This window comes from Pseudorasbora parva, chromosome 12 (assembly GCF_024679245.1).
Source record: "Pseudorasbora parva isolate DD20220531a chromosome 12, ASM2467924v1, whole genome shotgun sequence".
Lineage (NCBI taxonomy): Eukaryota > Metazoa > Chordata > Actinopteri > Cypriniformes > Gobionidae > Pseudorasbora > Pseudorasbora parva.
This window is the reverse complement of record NC_090183.1, coordinates 14,351,551-14,370,394: the sequence shown is the minus strand read 5'-3', so window position 1 is coordinate 14,370,394 and position 18,844 is coordinate 14,351,551. Positions and strand designations below refer to the sequence as shown.

At 37.6% G+C, this 18,844-nt stretch overlaps 1 protein-coding gene across 1 annotated transcript; it reads right to left on the bottom strand.

Annotated features, from left to right (window-relative positions):
- Window positions 1–49: 49 nt before the first annotated feature.
- dnpep (aspartyl aminopeptidase) lies at window positions 50–17,782 on the bottom strand. Its single transcript, XM_067459290.1, has 15 exons — window positions 17,677–17,782; window positions 17,246–17,336; window positions 16,822–16,910; window positions 16,453–16,566; window positions 16,133–16,258; window positions 15,419–15,543; window positions 15,216–15,300; window positions 13,714–13,821; window positions 8,017–8,094; window positions 7,821–7,901; window positions 7,568–7,728; window positions 5,816–5,855; window positions 5,616–5,717; window positions 1,483–1,650; window positions 50–372 (listed from the first exon to the last, which is right to left on the bottom strand). Exons 1-15 carry the CDS (start codon window positions 17,680–17,682, stop codon window positions 322–324), a joined length of 1,425 nt encoding a protein of 474 aa, XP_067315391.1. The 5' UTR covers window positions 17,683–17,782; the 3' UTR covers window positions 50–321.
- Between the last annotated feature and the right edge of the window lie 1,062 nt (window positions 17,783–18,844).

The following is an 18,844-nucleotide window of genomic DNA, read 5'->3' as shown; positions in this document are numbered from 1 at the left end:
CATGCTTCAAGGCACATGCCATGCAAATAACATTAATGGAAGACATGAAAACAAGGCATCATATGTTTATTGGTTTTATTAGCAAGCTCACAAAGTTGAGTGCATGGAAACGCTGTTGAAGTGCCACAGTATATAAGTGTTTAAACTCTCCATTTCTCACCAAGCAGTGGTAAACAAAATGGACATATGAAGACAAATGAACAGACAGCAGTGATTGATACAATGAGAAAATGAATGGGAGTGGGAAAAGTGATATTGATTTCACTATTAATGACATCCAATAATCCCATCTGTATGGTTCTGATGAGCTCCTCTCACAGTCTAGTCCACAGATACTGTGCTTCGTACAGTGGGGAAGTGCTCAAAGAAGCCCTGCATATTACAACACAGTTATTACAACCCAAAACAGACTTTAAAAAAACATTTATTAGACAATCTTTCCTTAATCCTTTAAAGGAACAGTTCACCCAAAACTGAAACTCACCCTTATATTGTTCCAAACTCATTTGGCTTGCATTCTTCCATGATACAGAAAAGATGAAAATTAAAAATTGTACAAGTTGTTACTCCTTTTCATGCCATAACAATGAAGAGAGCTTCAAAAAGAGCTCTTCAAGGCATGTGAAGCACAAGTATTATATGTTGGATATTTAATATATTGAGACATGTTTTCACCATAATTACCCGGAACAATTTGTCCCAGGAACATTTCCCCCCAGACCTGTTGCTGTCTGTGAAGCAGTGAAGATTAGGCAAATTAGTCCGGTGATGTAGGACTGCGAACAACCTTCCAGTTCGCACACTAATGTTGTTTTAAACAGCAACTCTTCCTGCTCACACCGCAACAGACTTTTAAAAATGGTGGTTGAAAAAAAAAAAAATGCTGCATGGAGTCAATCACAATGCTGCGTGAACTCAACCCGTAACTGTTCAGCACCCAAGTCCCACCTCCAAAAGTTCCTGAACTTTGAAAAACTAATACCTTGCAAGCAGGGACTTTCTGAGGGTGACATTTTTACCTGCAACTTCATTTAGACCCTGGTCCCTGTGCTCAAAACACACTTTTGAGTCTCACCCCAAATTCCCTAGTTCCTGGGTAAAGTTCCCATGGTGGAAACAGCTTTATTCAGCAACATTTTATAATGCTTTCATGGTGCTTTTTTGGAAACTTAACCTCCATTCTTCATAGTCATAAAGGAGTGGCTAATGCAATCCTTCAAAATTTGTCCTGTGTTCATGGAAGAAAGCAAGTCATACAGTTTTGAAACAGCTTCTTTAAGCTTATTTTCAGCATTTACATGCTCGATTTGTCACTTAAAAATGATTTACTTCATTAACATGGCATATTTAGTATTTAAATTTTCACACAACTCCAAACAAACTAATTTGGAATGTTTTAGATTTATATTTGCCCTTGCGATACTGAATGATCAAGACTTATCAGACTACCAAGCTTCCAGGCTGAGGCTAAGCTGACTTTACCTTAAAGAGGGTGGTGGTCTGAAGAACTCCAGATGTGCAGCACATCTCACGAATTGAGTGCATGGCAAGTTGTGGAGCCCCGAGATCCAGGACTGCCATTCCTAAACGAGCTGCTAAAATTGGCCCAATCGTTGTTCCACATGGGCTGTCATTCCTAACCATCACATCCTGGGGAACAAGAAGTAAAAACATTTTTTTTAATTTGCATAGTGTTTTTATTTACTTTCACAAGTACAAGGTCACTTTACAAAAAAGTACAAGTAAATTCAAGGGAAAACAAAGAATCAATAAAATAAATACACACAACATACCAATCACGAATTATTGAAAGTACATTACTAACAGATATGTTATTGACCAGACTATAATACAGGCTATTAAAGGGTTAGTTCATTCAAAAATGAAATTTATGTCATTAATGACTCACCCTAATGTCGTTCCACACCCGTAAGATCATTCATCTTCGGAACACAGTTTAAGATATTTTATATTTAGTCCCAGAGTGCATCAAAGTGTATGCACACTACACTTTCCATTTCCAGAAAGGGAATAAAAACATCATCAAAGTAGTCCATATGTGACATCAGTTAGTTAGTTAGAATCTCTTGAAGCATCGAAAATAAATTTTGGTCCAAAAATCACAAAAACTATGCCTTTATTCAGCATTGTCTTCTCTTCCGGGTTTGTTTTCAATCCTCAAATAAAGATTAGAACGGTTATGAATCAGCGTATTGATTCATGATTCGGAGCGCGTGCCAAACTGCTGAAATCACGTGACATTGGCGATCTGAATCATGAATCAATACGCAGATTCATAACCGTTCTAATCTTTATTTGAGGATTGAAAACAAATCCGGAAGAGAAGACAATGCTGAATAAAGTCGTAGTTTTTTGTGAATTTTGGACCAAAATGTATTTTCGATGCTTCAAGAGATTCTAATTGACTAACTGATGTCACATATGGACTACTTTGGAACTGTGGAACTGCATTTGTATGGTTTAAATCGTACTTATCGGACCGTTATCAGTTTGTAGCAGTAAATGAAGAGATGTGACACCGATCACAAGTTCAGTATGGGGTACCGCAAGGCTCAGTGTTAGGACCGTTGCTTTTCACCCTGTATATGCTACCACTGGGAGATATCCTTAGGAAGCATGGCGTTAGTTTTCATTCTTATGCTGACGATACTCAGCTCTATATTTCCTCACGCCCTGACGAAACCTACGAATTCAGAAGATTAACGGAATGCATAGCTGATATAAAAAATTGGATGAATAGTAATTTCCTGCAACTTAATTCAGATAAAACTGAATTTTTAATTATTGGACAGAAAAGCTCCACAAGTAGTAACCGAGAATATTGTCTAACACTTGATGACTGCTCTGTCAAGCCCTCGTCGTCAGTGAGGAACCTGGGTGTGCTCTTTGATACCAATCTTTCATTTGAAAGCCACGTTTCTAGCATCTGTAAAACCGCATTCTATCATCTTAAAAATATATCTAAATTACGGCACATGCTTTAAATGCAAAATGCTGAACAGTTAGTACATGCGTTCATGAGCTCAAGGCTAGACTATTGTAATGCTCTACTGGGTGGTTGCCCTGCTCGCTTAATAAACAAACTCTAGCTAGTCCAAAATGCAGCAGCTAGAGTTCTTATTAGAACCAGGAAGTATGATCATATTAGTCCAGTTCTGTCAACACTGCACTGGCTCCCTATTAAACATCACATACATTTTAAAATCTTGCTTATTACTTACAAAGCACTAAATAGTTTAGCTCTCCGGTACTTAAGCGAGCATTTAACACATTATACTCCATCACGTCTATTGCAGTCTCAAAACTCTGGCCAGTTGATAATACCTAGAATATCTAAATCAACTGAACTAGACTAAAAACACATCTCTTTACTATGGCATACACATAGAACATTTTTAACTTTCATTATTCAGATCAATTGACTGATTGTTAGGCTGCACTAACTAGGTCAGCCGGAACCGGGAACACTTCCCATAACACCTGATGTACTCGTTACATCCTAAAAAGAGTGGCATCTACGCTAATGTTAGTCTCTCTTTTTATCCCGAGGTTTATCCCGGATCCAGGCCGTGTCCGGTTCGGATGGCGGACCTGCGCCTGGACATGACCAACGCATCCTGGAGTGTCTGCTGAGACCGTGTCAATTGGTGTCTCCTCTGAATTTGCCTCACCGGCATGTCATGCTCAAAAAAACCGTCTCCGGCGCAATAATTTCGATCTTTCAAGTATTCATACTCTTGTGTAATCGACGCACCATCCTAAATAAACCCGTCTCTTGTGTGATACCCTGAAATTTTTAATATTCCGATCTAATATGATTTCTGACCTGTAAGATTGCCAGAATAATAATCATACGCAGTTTGATAATAGGCCAGAGGAGAACTGGCACCCCGACTGAGTCTGGTTTCTCCCAAGGTTTATTTTTCTCCATCATGCCCTGATGGAGTTTTGGTTCCTTGCCACTGTCGCCTTTGGCTTGGCTTGCTCAGTTGGGGACACTAAAATTATGATCAAAGTTATTGAACTAAATATAAAAATAAATTGTATGAATTAGGTTTTATTTAATTATATAAACTATAATACTGATCTGCCAACATTGTCGCTATATGATAAATTAAAATAAGCTGATAACATCACTGTTTTCTCCAGTACGACTGTACAGCCAAATCTAATTTTGTTGCAATATTGTCCTGTTTGACACTGAAGCTGCTTTGACACAATCGCGATAGTAAAAGCGCTATATAAATAAAGTTGATTGATTGATTGATACTTTGATGATGTTTTTATTCCCTTTCTGTGCATGGACAGTATAGTGTGCATACACTTGCATACGCTCTCGGACTAAACATAAAATATCTTAAACTGTTTACCGAAAATGAACGGAGGTCTTACGGGTGTGGAACGACATTAGGGTGAGTCATTAATTACATTAATTTCATTTTTGGGTGAACTAACCCTTTAAGGTTATAAGGTCAATAAGGGGTTGTGAGTTCCAAATCTTAGGTGCAGTAACACAAAATGATCTTCCACATATAGTAGACAACCAAGATCTAGGTACAGAAAAAAAGGCCAAATTCAGACAATCTAAGAGACCAAGTGGGCAGATAAGGGTGAAGTAGACAAATAGGGAAGGGCAAGACCATTTAAAGCCTTACATGTTAGGAGTAAAATAAATATATGATGCAACGGGTAGCCAGTGAAGATCATACAGAAGATGAGTGATAGGATGGTGGAAATGAGAACTCTTGCAGACGCATTTTGGGGGGAGGTTATATATTGAGACAGTAACATCTCATGCTGTGTATAATAGCAATGCCCATTCCACACAGAGAGAAGAGACTTATTTATATCAGTGTTAATTGTGTATACAAAAAAGTTTTACGGTGTCTTGGTGACCAAGGCAAGATTTCATTCACCCTCTTTATACCATTCTTTTTCCTCTGCTGCACCCTTTTGTTAATAAATCCCACAAGGTCTTATGAGCAGCCTGTTGCTAGGAGCAATGGTATGTAGTAGAGAGATCGGATTCAACGATATATTAAATAATTAGTTACATTTATATAGCGCTTTTCTGGGTACTCAAAGTGCTTTACATGGAAGGGGGGGAATCTCCTCAACCACCACCAATGTGCAGCATCCACCTGGATGATGCGACGGCAGCCATATTGTGCCAGAACACCCATCACACACCAGCTTATTGGTGAAGAGGAGACAGAGTGATGAAGATAATCAGTATATGGGGATGGTTAGGAGGCCATGATGGACAGAGGCCATTGGGCAAATTTGGCCAGGATTAAACCCCTACTCTTTTTTCCGAAGGACATCCTGGGATTTTAAATGACCACAGGACCTTGTTTTAACGTCTCATCCGAAGGACGGTTATATACAAACATCAATAAACATTCTAAATGCCTTTCAACAAAAACAAACCGCACGATAGTAATCACCTGCTTTCTCTTGCATTTAATTACTTCAGAGCAGTAATGCTAATTTTAGCTCGATGAGGAGGAGCACTTAACTGATTTATATGGCAGAAGAATCTCGACAGATGGCGAAGCAGGATATAATGAAATAGAAGGGAATGTTCTGCTCACCTGTAGAGGTACGCCCACTTTTCCAGCAATCTCTCTTAAAATGGCAGCAGTTACAGCAGTGGTGGCATAGCGCTGGTTACTGTTAAACTTTATGACCGGACCCTGATCCAGGACAAACAATGTGAGAGATTTAGCTGATCGGGCTCTGTCGAGGTCTTCATGAACATGTTGAAGAGGCATTAGTGTGTATTTTTGTGTACCTTATGAAAAGCAGGTCTGTGGTTTTCCTCATGTTTCTCCCTGTAAGGTGAATAATAATATTATACATAAATTTAAAATGTTTTCTATCGCATCTAGTGCAAAAAATTGGGGCTGGTACGTTTTTTTTTTCCAAATTTTTTTGAAAGAAATCTCATGCTTAAAAGGTTAGTTCACCAAAAAAAGAAATTGATGTCATTAATGACTCACACTAATGTTGTTCCACACCTGTAAGACCTCCGTTCATCTTCAGAACACAGTTTAAGATATTTAATATTTTAGTCCCAGAGCATATTCAGTCTATGCACACTATACTGTCCATGTCCAGAAAGCTAATAAAAACATCATCAAAGTAGTCCATATGTGACGTCAGTTGGTTAATTAGAATCGCTTGAAGCATCGAAAATACATTTTGGTCCAAAAATAACAAAAAATACGACTTTAATCAGCATTGTCTTCTCTTCCGTGTTCCTCAAATAAAGATTCAAACAATCTTGAATCAGTGAATGGATCAATGATTCGGATAGCCAATGTCACGTGATTTCAGCAGTTTGGATTGCGTGTCAAACTGCTGAAATCACGTGACACTGGCGATCCGAATCATTGATCAGACAGTATAGTGTGCATTGACTACATATGCTCTGGGACTAAAATATAAAATATCTTACACTGTGTTCTGAAGATGAACGGAGGTCTTACGGGTGTGGAACCACATTAGGGTGAGTCATTAATGACATCAATTTCATTTTTGGGTGAACTAACCCTATAAGCTGCATTTACTGGAACAAACAGAAATATTGTTAAATATTATTACAATTTCAAATAACTGTTTTCTATTTTAATATATTTTTAAATGTAATTTATTCCTGTAATGGCAAAGCTGAAATTTCAGCATCATTACTCCAGTGTCACATAATCTTTCAGAAATCATTTTAATATGATGATTTGCTGCTCATTTCTCATTATTATCAATGCTGAAAACAGTTGTGGTGCTTAATATTATTTTTGTGGAAGTTGTGATACATTCGAGAATAAAATAGGTAATAGAATAATTAGAATAAAATAATAAATAAATAAGCTTTTTTGTAACAATATAAACGTGTTTACAGTCACTTGTAATTTAATGGATGCTAGAGCATTAATATAGTACCTGTCAAAAGTTTAGAAACATTACAAGTTTCTTTTTATGTTCATGAAATGTTCACCAAGGCTTCATTTATTTAATCAAAAATCCAGTAAAAACTGCAATATTGCAAAATATTATTGCCAATGTTTTCTTTTTAAAAAATGTAAGTAATTGATTCCTGTGATGACAAAGCTGAACTTATAGCATCATTAATCTTTAGTGTCACATGATCCTTCAGAAATATTCAGAATATGCTGCTTAAGAAACATTTCTTCTTCTTCTTCTACTTATTATTATACCTGATAATTATTATCAATGTTGAACTTTAATATTTTTGTAGAAATGTTGATTCTTTTCTCAGTATTCTTTGATGAACAAAGTTCAATGGACATAATTTATTTGCATGTATTATGTATATTTATTAAATGTATTAAAGCATATATAACAAGGACACTGTAAAATAGTGTTACTTAATAAATGTTCTTTTCAGCAAATCAGCATATTAGAATGATTTCTGAAGGATCATGTGACACTTCCGGTGTCACAATAGTGATGATGCATTGTACCACGATACTTAAGCGTACGTGTTACCATATAAACAAACAAGTTGCCATAGTGAGGGACTGACTGGTAGTTAGGGTGTGCAGCGTGTGCCATGTCTGCACTGATCATGTAGGACAGTGGCACTGCCTCCTGAAAGGCGGTCAGATTGTCATGGGTCGAAGCTAGGCGTCGCAGAATCAACTCGGTCAGGTTAGACTGAGCTCCCTGAGCGCTTTCAGATCCCACCTATAGATCCGTCAAGAAGCCAAATTATTTGGGTTAGAAGACTAGTGACCTTAGACTTTAGAATATGCATCTGCTCATAATATTTGTCTCACCTCTTCGTTGTCATATAGAGTGACCATACGGATGTTTGACTCTTTAGCAAGAGAATCAGGTGTGCTGGAGTCCATGAGTGCCTGGAAGAGAAGACATAATTATGCATTAATTATTTATCATCACTCCTCAGATCATTTCTGAGTGGGTGAATGACTGAATATTTAATAAGATGTTGCTCTCTGTGTTTAGACATACCGTGAGAGCACAGAAACAACTGTGCAGGTTGTCCAGACGAGGAGAGAAAATGAATTCCTCGTAGACACCTCCTAGTGCCTGCAGAAGACAAAAACATGTCAAAACTCATGATAATCAGTAAAAAAAAAGCCCTGGTAAGAACCTACCGCCATAGTTCTGAAAGTTAGTTTATGTGTAAATGATATGGAAATGAGAGCCATTAGGGCTCTTCGTCTTGTTCTTTCCAGATTCTCTAAAGTAATGTTTCATTCTGCTGAGTCCCGCTCTCTCATTTAAAGGCTTCTCTTCAGTCGGGTGAAAATAACAGCAATCCTCTTTGCTGAGCACAAATGTACCCTGCATACTAATCCTCTTTATGTCAGCACAATTTTGTGCAAAACCTCAAAAAAAAGAAAAGACTACCCTAGTACACAAACAAAAAACACTAAACCAAAATGCATTTTAAATAGATAGATTTCATACTAAGTATAGTAAGCCATCAACATATTTTCTGACATATCACTTGAGATTTACAGATAAAAATATAAGAATCAAAGGTGCCCTAGAATGAGTTGATGAAATTGTTCTCTGATATCTACAGGGTATGTGACTTATTTAAGGGCAAAAATTGCCCAGATACAGTTTTACAGGTTCATTTACAACCCTATAAATTTTCCCTAGGATTGTAATGCTCTGTTTTTGCCTTATATAGAAGAGACATTAATATTAATGTTGAGCTCTGCTCTGATTGGCTTATTTCAGCAGCACACAGCAGTTCAGTTGTTCAGCAAAGCGGCTCGTGGGTCCTTACTGTTCTGACAGAACACAGCAAAATATATCAAATGGAGATTGATAAAATACAGCTTACTTGTTTATTGGTGTTTTCAGATAATTCGTGCATGTATGGTTGCCCGATAGTTCGTGTTCTTTTCACAGAAAAGCTCTGTTTGGAGGATTTAATTTTCTGAAATCTGGCAACCGCACGAACGCTCTTCTTTCCCAAACCAAAACCAGTGATTTTAGACTTGTCTTTTTTCATCAACGATATTGCATGTTTATATAATGTTAGTCACAATTTATGCTATGCAGTGACTGTGATGTACTCTGAAATACAAGCAAGCAAAAACATACTTAAGTTCTCAAAAATATAAATATATATATATTTATACAAAATGAATAGACTTGTCAAATAACTATCGTTTTAACTTATATGATGGAAAAGGTGACGTTTGCTAGAAGGATCGAGTGAACGATCTGTAAGCAAAGTATCTACAGTTGTATTTTGCAATTCAAAATAATATTACCCTTTGTCATTAGACACTATTTAGTTTTGTATGGTACTTTGTGTTTCCTGTTGTTGCTGTACTAGCGTTATCTAGACAATGCTGTCTCTCTAAGAAACTTTCAATTTAATCAGAAATTGTAAACAGTCAATAAGTGGATAAATCACTACTTACTGCTTGCAGGAATATAGTTGTAATTGCCACTTTTTTCAGTTTAAGACGCGAGCGAAGCTTGCTTGAAATGAGCCGAACAAACGAACGATCTTGAATTAAATTGTTGCGGTATCCGATTATAATAAACATCAACCATGACTGTTGACATTCTTTATCTGTGGGAAGGGTATGAAAAGTCCTCACGTCCTCTGCACAGCCTGGAACATGATATGTGTCCATGAGAGCTGCCGTTTTTGCTATTCTTGAGTGTCGCTTGTTTACCTGCAGTCTCGATGATTCGGCTCCGTCAGTTCCGCCTGACAATGAACATGTTTGGACAAATGCAAAATTTGGGGGCATGCATATAAATAATCCTTAACAATTGCAACACAGTTGGCTTTATTTTGAGAATCACTTATTTTTCCGTGGTGTTTTTCATTCACCAGATTTACATAAGAAGGGGGAGGCAATGGTGTTTGAGACCCACAGTATGTGATGTCCGTGTACTGAACTCTTATTATTTCACTATGGCAAGGTTAATTCAATTTTTCATTCTAGGGCACCTTTAAACTTTATTTAGAGTAATTCTTTATTGCATAATGCGCATTTCTTAATATTAAGCGTAAAATGTGTAATATCACTTATAGGATGATCACTGTATAACATCAGACTTTAAATGAAAGATATTTAAAGTGTTCTAAAGTACACTGTATTCCACATTATGCAAATGACATCTCATTATGCAAATGATATATCAGTAGGATTTCAGTACAAGATTTGTACTGAAGATTCAGATTTTAGTTTTCAAAGAAAGTATTTGTTTGTTTTATTGCTCCATATCTTTTTAGATAACTGCTATCAATCTCAGACAGCTAGAAAACTAGAAAAAAGCCTGTATTGAGCAGCACACAGATATTTGAAGTTGCTGGTGTCACGGGAGGACAAAAACCTGTCCATGCAGCCTGGATGCTGTGTGTTAAGAAACATTTCAGCGACCTCTAACCACAGCTCACAGTAGAAATACATTTTCAAACAGGTTTATTGCTGTTTTTGCCACATGGAATAGTGCAGTGTCCTGACTTAAAATCCTATTATTTTAGAAGACACTATCTTTTTATTAATACCATAGAAGAAAATGGTCAGTTATAAACCCCCTATATCTTTCAGTCATTTTGACACCCTCAGAGACCCTAAAGATACCTTCCGTCTCACTTCCCAATATTCCAGCCCAGATCATCACCCGCCAGCTCCTTGCGGACATTGCAGTCTTGTTGGAACGTGGTGGCCAACCATCCATTGCTGCTCAACATTGGCTTTTTTTATAGTTGTCCTTTTAATACAATACATTTTTTGACAGAAACTTTCCTTAATAAACCTTTATCTGACTGAGTTCTCTCGTGCTGTAAATTAATCACAAATCGATTGACAAATTGATAATCTCCTTTCAGTTTTCACAACATATTGTTTTCATGCCTTTTGCATAACATTGCACTATTTCATGTTTTACATCTTCAAAAAAATCTTTATTTCGCCTCATATTCCATTAGAACTGTGACTCGCTTAATAATGTGGAACAATCTTTTTAAGTATTGTTTCAATGGACCCAAACAGACCTGGGAAACTATTTAACAAACCTGTCTGACATTGATACCAGTTATCTAAAAAGATATGGAGAAATACAATTAACAAAAACTTTATTTGAAAAACCAAAATCTGATTATTTATTGTACTGAAATCCTAATGATATATCACTTGCATATAGCCTCGAAATCTAGACGCACCCTAGCGGCAGCAAATCTAATCTGCCGCTAGCAACTCTCAATACACTTCAGAGCTGTAAAAACTATGGTCAGGCCAATCCAGAGATGGGGACTCGAGTTTGAGACTCGGACTCGAGTGTGACTTAAGTCGCACACACAGACTGTGTCTCATTTCAGAAGGCTGCGTCCTCCGGAGGTCGCATTCGAAGGGTGCATACGTCATAAGGCCGTCTCATATCAAAAAAGTGAGAAGGACACTCCAAACGCGACCTCCGAATGCGTCCTTCTTTCACAGGATTTCGGAGTGTGCATGAGGTTGTATCCTTCACGGCTAGAGATAACCCACAATTCTTTGCGTCTCCGTTAACAACCGTAATAATTTTTTTAATATTATATGAAAAAACGGCACCACCGCCAGATATACATGCGAGCGTATGTGTGGTGTTTAAAATTAGTAGTTCAAGCTTTTTTTGTTGTTTTTTTTAAGCTCTATTACCTCAAACAGATAGTTGTGGTAAACAGGATTACAACTGTTTAGTGCATTTTAAACGTTTAGAACAGTACATTGCTGTCAAGACAAGAAACATTTCATAGTCATTTTCAAGTTATAAATAATTTTCATTCATATAACTGGCGTGAGAGCGCAACGTGGCTGAACTTGTTGGCATAGCAACGTGATACTTCCTGCCTGTGTGTCCTACGAAGGACATCTCGTTTAAGTCTGATTGAGGACACTCCGTATACTGCATCCTACACAGGACGTGTCCTCCGGAGGACGCAGCCTTCGAAATTTAACGAAATGACAGCTACAGTCACTTCAGACTCGACTTGAGACTCGTCCTCGAAAGACTTCAGACTCGACTCGGACTCGAGCTGCGGGACTCGTGAACAATGTTTATTTATAGTGTTAACGCAAATTCATTTAAACGGCACTAATTTTATTAACGCAGTGCGCATTTTCTGTTTGATCTGTGGCCCATAGTTGGAGAAATTGAGATCAGCCATAGACGTAGGCTAGTAATGCAGCAGCAGCAAACATTAGCAGGGGAAGAAAAGGGTTAACAATAGCATTACTCTGAAACAAGTGCAGTTATAGCCTACATAAGATACAATATTTTCTACGTAACTTTTATTAGACTCCAGATTGAAAAGTGCGTTTTTTCACTGAGTGCATTCTCTGCCATCCGAGCGCGATGCACTGAAGCTCACTCTCTCTCTCTCATGTCTGAGGTAAATCATTAACACACCGCTTACAGTACATGTGTTTTATTGAACTAAATACATTAAATCAGCTAAAATGAATACGCAGGTTAGTTTTCTGAACAAGAGCACTCCCGAGTCAGTGTTTCTCACACTGTTCGCGTGAATCGCGGCACAGTTCGGCGCACACACACACACACATACAGACAGTTCAGTGGGGAAACGCGCAGCTCTTAAAGGGGCCACGCTATATTCCTACTCGTGGAATATGGACCTCCTCCAAGTATGTTGTGTTGCTGGTTCTCTCACAGGTCCGCATTATCATTATAATTCAGGAACTGACAAGGGAGTACTTTATCTTTTTTCGAACCTACATTTTTGGTCTGTACTGTATAGGCTACTGTGCGTTTATGCTAAGGCAAAATGCAGATATTATCTTAAAGGTAAAGCATTCTTGGTGTTTTTGTCATGTTGCAATACCCTATTTACAGTTATATAACAAAATCAAAGCTGATACGGTATGTTAATAGAGATAGGTGTCAAAATAACACATTACATGCTTTGAATTCCTTATATAGCTTTGCAGTGTTCTACACAGCCTGGATGGGTCGCCGTACGTGATTCAACACTTAAGAGACTTATTATAATAAAGAGACTTCAGACTTGACTTGGACTCGAGCCCAGAGACTTGAGACTTGACTTGGACTCGAGTCCAGAGACTTGAGACTTGACTTGGACTCTAGCTTAGAGACTTGTGAGCATCTCTGGGCCAATCACATCATGTATAAAATCGGTGGGCGGGCTTAACATAATGACAGCAGGGTTGTGCTTTCCTGCTACTAGTAAACACAGAAGCTGGCGAACTGATTCTTAAAAAGGGAAGATGTGTTCTGAGTTTTGCCGACTGAATACGGCGAAAGTTTAATCTGTCAACTAGCTCCGCTTCACCTTCGTTGCTGTGGTTGGCTGTAGCGCTATCCTACAGTATGCAGAGGGAGTTTGAAAGACAACCGTTTATCCCGCTCCTTTGGATTGAGCCCTGTCAATGGTGAGTTTCCAGACCAAACATCTTGATGTGGGTCTGGCTTGTCAGGCTAACTTGCATAATCATTTGAAACATATTTAGTTGGACGTCAGCACTACTTCCGGATAACTTAAGTGCATTAAGTACAAAATTATTTTAACAGACTTTAAGTATATCATTTAGTAGACCAAATGTAATATTGAAGGGTATTTATATTGATTTCATAAACAATTGATATATTTATTTTTCACTAGGGTAGAAAGCAAATCAGAGGACTTTTGAAGACAAAAAGACTTACGCCAGGCTGTGTGTCTGCCAGACAGAGCTCAAAGTCCAGTAATGCGTTTGGCTCTACCCCGAGCTGTCCGCACAGCATCTGGATCAGTGCAGGCTGATGTTTCTCTGCCTGAACACACATTGAAGCAAAAACACTAAGACAAGTGCTTACACAAGGACTGGTCACGCAAAAAGATTCTGTATTTTATTGTGCATGCTCATTTCCCCTATTTGTACATTTAGAATACTTTTTTCACTAACTAATATTCACAAAACTAATCTTTAAAAATCTTAATATGTTAAGGACACTCCTAAATATAATATTTTGCTAATCTTAAAATATAACTTTTTCAAATTGCACATGTAACGTTGTGGTGTCTAAATTCACTTGTAGCATTCTACAACAACTGCATTTGAGTTCTATTTTAAATAGGTACGTAATAGGCCTATAGTATAGAATTTGAATACTGGTCATAAGAAAATAATTGATTTGCTCAAAAAGGAAAATTCTGTCATCACTCACTCATGTTGTTCCATTAATATGGAAGCTCAAAGGTGTTTGCTTGACGCATGACAATCAATAAGGTCTGCTCTCGCATGTCATGCAACCATGTTTGAGCTTCTTTAAGAACAAATCAGGTTTCTTCTCACACGAGTATGAAGTGCTGTGGCCATATTTGATGTGCTCTTTACAGCTCTGGGAGAAAATGAAGAGACCACGCACTTAACATTGATTTCTGAACTTGGAGTGGTCTCTTAAAGGTCCTGTTCTTCACGATTCCATGTTTCAAACTTTAGTTAGTGTGAAATGTTGCTATTGGAGCATAAATAATACCTGTAAAATTATAAAGCTCAAAGTTCAATGCCAAGCAAGATATTTTATTTAACAGAAGTTCCCTTTCAAAGCCTACAGCGAATGGCCGGTTTGGACTACACCCCTGCACTTCCTTGCAGGAATGACGTCACCAGAACCGTTTGTTGACTAACCCTCCGCCCACAAGAACACACAAAATAGGGGGTGTGGTCTTGTTGATTTTTAAGAAATTGAGTGAGCCATTTATTCAGCGACCCATTCATAAAGATGCTCGCTTAGTTTCTGAGTGAATCAGCCGTTTTAATTAATCGGTTGAATAAATGACTGACTCATTAAGACAGTGACTTGCTGCCACCTACTGCCCGTTTTAGATTTACATAAAATATAATTAAATTTTTCCTTCATATTCATGCCACATCTGAGCTGCAATAAACAGTCTGTGTAAATATACTTAAAAGCTACTTCAGGTGCAGCTTCTGAAAAAATTATTTTGTCATCTAACAATAATTACTTTCAATTATCTATTGGATGAGCGATAAATTACATTAATTCATATATTGTAATTAATTAAATTAAAATTGTATTTATTAAGTGCTTGACAGCCCTATTAAACATAATTTACATAATAGTTGCACGGAAAGCATATACTTCAACTTTAATCAGGCTTGTGTGGTTTTCTACAATTACAGCATGAATTTGCATGATCTTACTACTGATGTTGCATTAGAGGCATCTCCACAGGAGGCAGATCCTGTTTCCAGCTCCTCCTGCACGGCAGTGGCCAGCAAAGGTGCTCTACAATGGACACAAATAAAGATACATCCTAAAAAAATTTTTAAAAATCAGCAGCATTCCAGCATGCTTATTCACATCTGTCCCATAGCTCCCTGCCTTTTTCTTAGTTAGTGCTTACAGGTGGTTTTCCTTGTTAGGTCCAAATGAGTCATTGATGTCTCTCTGCAGATGAATGGCAAGGTGAGGGATCCTGAGGATGGGACGGGGAATGTGAACCAGACGATGCACAAGCTTGCCTTCGCTCTGTACAAAGATATACAAAAAGACAGCACTGGTAAAAACAAGGGGTATTCATATATAACTTGAAATCAAAATAATTCAAATGAACTTGGGTTATAAGCTATAATGGCACAGAAAGATGATACAGTTGGAATTTTTTCCAGCAAATAATTTTTCCAGGCGATAAACAATAAAAATCACTGACAGCCAATGAGAATCTATCCTGCTTTAAATAGCTTGAGCATTTAAAGTGGCATAACTACAGGGCATGCTTATAATAAATTACATTGTGCTTTGGTGTGGATGCTAATACAGTTATCATTATAGTTAATGTTCTTGGTGTGAACAAGCCGTGATACACACATCAGAGGGCTCGTTTAAAGTCGGTATTAACATGCGAACTGTGTCCGGATGTTGTCCACATACACACTAAAAAAAAACAAGCGTAAAGACATTTTTGTAATTGGTATGTTATCTGACCTGTGTTTAATGGTTTAGAAATAGTCGAGGAATTTGTGATGGGACTTTTGCCTAATAATCAAGGGCGGAGCAGAAAACTTTAGATCGGATCACGGTGATCGCATGTTAATGGCATGTTTAAACGCAGGTTTACCTTAACCATGACACGTCCAGCAATGGTCAGGTCACGATCAAACCAAGTGTTCCAGATCCCACCTCCATAACACTCCACTCCTATCTGCAAGAAGCCCAACTTTGTCTTCTTAGAGCGTGGCTTCACCTAAGCACGCGCACACACACATAGGAAATTAAGAATGATACCCATATCCGTCCTCTACTTAACATTAATGAGCAATACATTATCTGATTGATATAAAGTAATTACAAAACAAAGCTACAGAAAAATCAGAGAACTCATGTTTTATCTCTATATAAAAACCCTTTTACAGGGCATCAGGTGTTTGTCCTTCTCACCCTCAGACATGGACTGTCCGTATGAGCCCCGATCATGGAAAAACCATTTCCAGGCTTGTAGAGACCACCGACAGCAAAGGCAATAATGGAGGAGTAATTTCTGGTTACAAAGTACTGGAAAGGAAAAGATTACAGTAAATATAGTGAAAAGATAAGGATGAGCAGTATGTTTCTCATTCTGTGCAAAAATTATAGAATAAGCTACATATGGCTGAAGACATTTTGTAAGATGAGCAGGAACTTTTATATAATTTCTACATATCTGTCAGCCACCATATTATGATATTATTATAATATGTGCCTTACAAAGTCCATTCCCCCATCTATAAGGGCTTATTACAGTGTGCTAAGATTCAAGCGCACACACACCTTACTGGCAGGTTTAATGTCCCAATGTTCAGCCTCCTTGAGCTCAGTAAAACCAGCCTTCAGCAGGCGAGATTTACATTCCTCCACCACTGCAAGACGGAGAAGAAAAGAAAAGTGAGATGTACAGATTGTAAACTTGCATACAGTTGAACTTTTGCTCATTTAGTACACCTGAATTGAGAAATGCTCACAGGAGTGGCATTACAAATTCTGTGATCTAGGGAAAAAGTGAAGGTGCATTCTTTCAAAGTCTGTAATAGCTCAAGCTCTATTAATCATATCTGGAACTCTATCAGCCAGTAAGGAACAATGTCCAAGACCCCTATCTAGTCAGACAGTCAAGTTGGCTAATCATATTAGACAAAATGGAGCTTCCCTATACAGTGAAGCTCACTATACAATAATTCGGTACTGTCATTCTTACCATGGTATGGTGAAACTCCTTTATTGGCAAAAGTAAGAAACTCTTTGGCAGCCGCCTGCACAGCTTCTTTGGAGCTTTTCATGATGAAAGACTGTGAAAATCACAGAGGAAATAGTAAATGTAAGTAACTTAAGCTACATGCAAGAAAGCAGTCAGTCATATGCAGAAGTAGCTACTCTATTAGTGACAGCATGAAACCAACTATATTCTTGTTTTGGAGATTTTCATTATCATGCTTTAGTAAGCTAATGCACATGAATAACTTAGAAACGACAAAAATAAGATACAAATGCAAAAAACACTTATCACAGTTACCTACTTAAATAAAACAACGAACCTTGCAGAATAACTTAACTTTCCGGAAATCCGACACAAATCCCTGCACTGTGACAGCACTTTTAAAGTTACTTGTCAACCGTTATCTTTCTTACCTGCATAAAGGATAATGTGGACTTTCACATTCAGTTCAGGCTGAGTTCAGGGCATGCACACAGGAAGCTATGGGTTTTTGCTGTAGTCTGGGAGCAGAAGTTTGCGCTCTCTAGTGGTTGGAGGTACAATAGCTCTTATAATGCATATATTGACAGTCCACATTCCTGCCCATCGCACAAGTTTTGCTTGCATACAACTTTATTCTTTGCATTAAATAATAGTTTACTTGATATTAACATATTAAAAATACAAGGCATGGAATGTGGAATAGCCATCATGCCATGATGCAAGAGTCAAGACCTATTAATTGAGCGGTTTAGTCCAAATCTTATGCAGAGACTTGATCACTTTTTATGACAAACAGATTTAGGCTTTTATTCACATGTAAAAATTGGCAAGGCAAGGCAAGTTTATTTATATAGCACATTTCATACACAATGGCAATTCAAAGTGCTTTACATGAAATAAAATAGTGATAACATGTGCATAAGAAAAATAATACCATGTGTAAAAATAAAAATAGAAACAGTTGTAAATAGAATTTAAACAATAAATAAATAAAGATAAAATGGTGATAAATAGATCCCTAGCTACCTGATTCTAAATTCGGGTACTCCTATCTGAGATGGAAGAGAGGGTTCGCAATGTCTCCTGGGACCTTAAAAAGGAAGTGGAAGTTTGTCCATTTAGGGCTACTGTAGATACATGACAGAAAAATGTAAGTTGACCCATGGTGTGTGTAGATAGAAATGGCTCATTCAAGGTAATAAAACACAACATAGCCTATAAGTGGTTTATTGCATTTCTGTCAATAGATCCTCATAAATACACTGAACCTTTAAAAGGTTTGTTCACCCAAAACTGAAAATTCTGCCATTCATTTCTCAACCTCATGTCGTTCCAAACCTGTAAGATTTGTTCATCTTCAGAACACAAATGAAGATATTTCTCATGAAATCCAAGAGCTCTTTGACCCCTCCATGGACAGCAATTTAATTAACACTTTCAAAGTCCAGAAAGGTAAAGACATTGTTAAAACAGTCCATGTGACTCCAGTGGTTCAACCACATTTCAGTTTTGGGTTAAACTAACTCTTTAAACGTGCTGTGTAACACACAAGGATAAACTTCATTGGTTCTCACATAGAGAATACCACTTCCATACCAA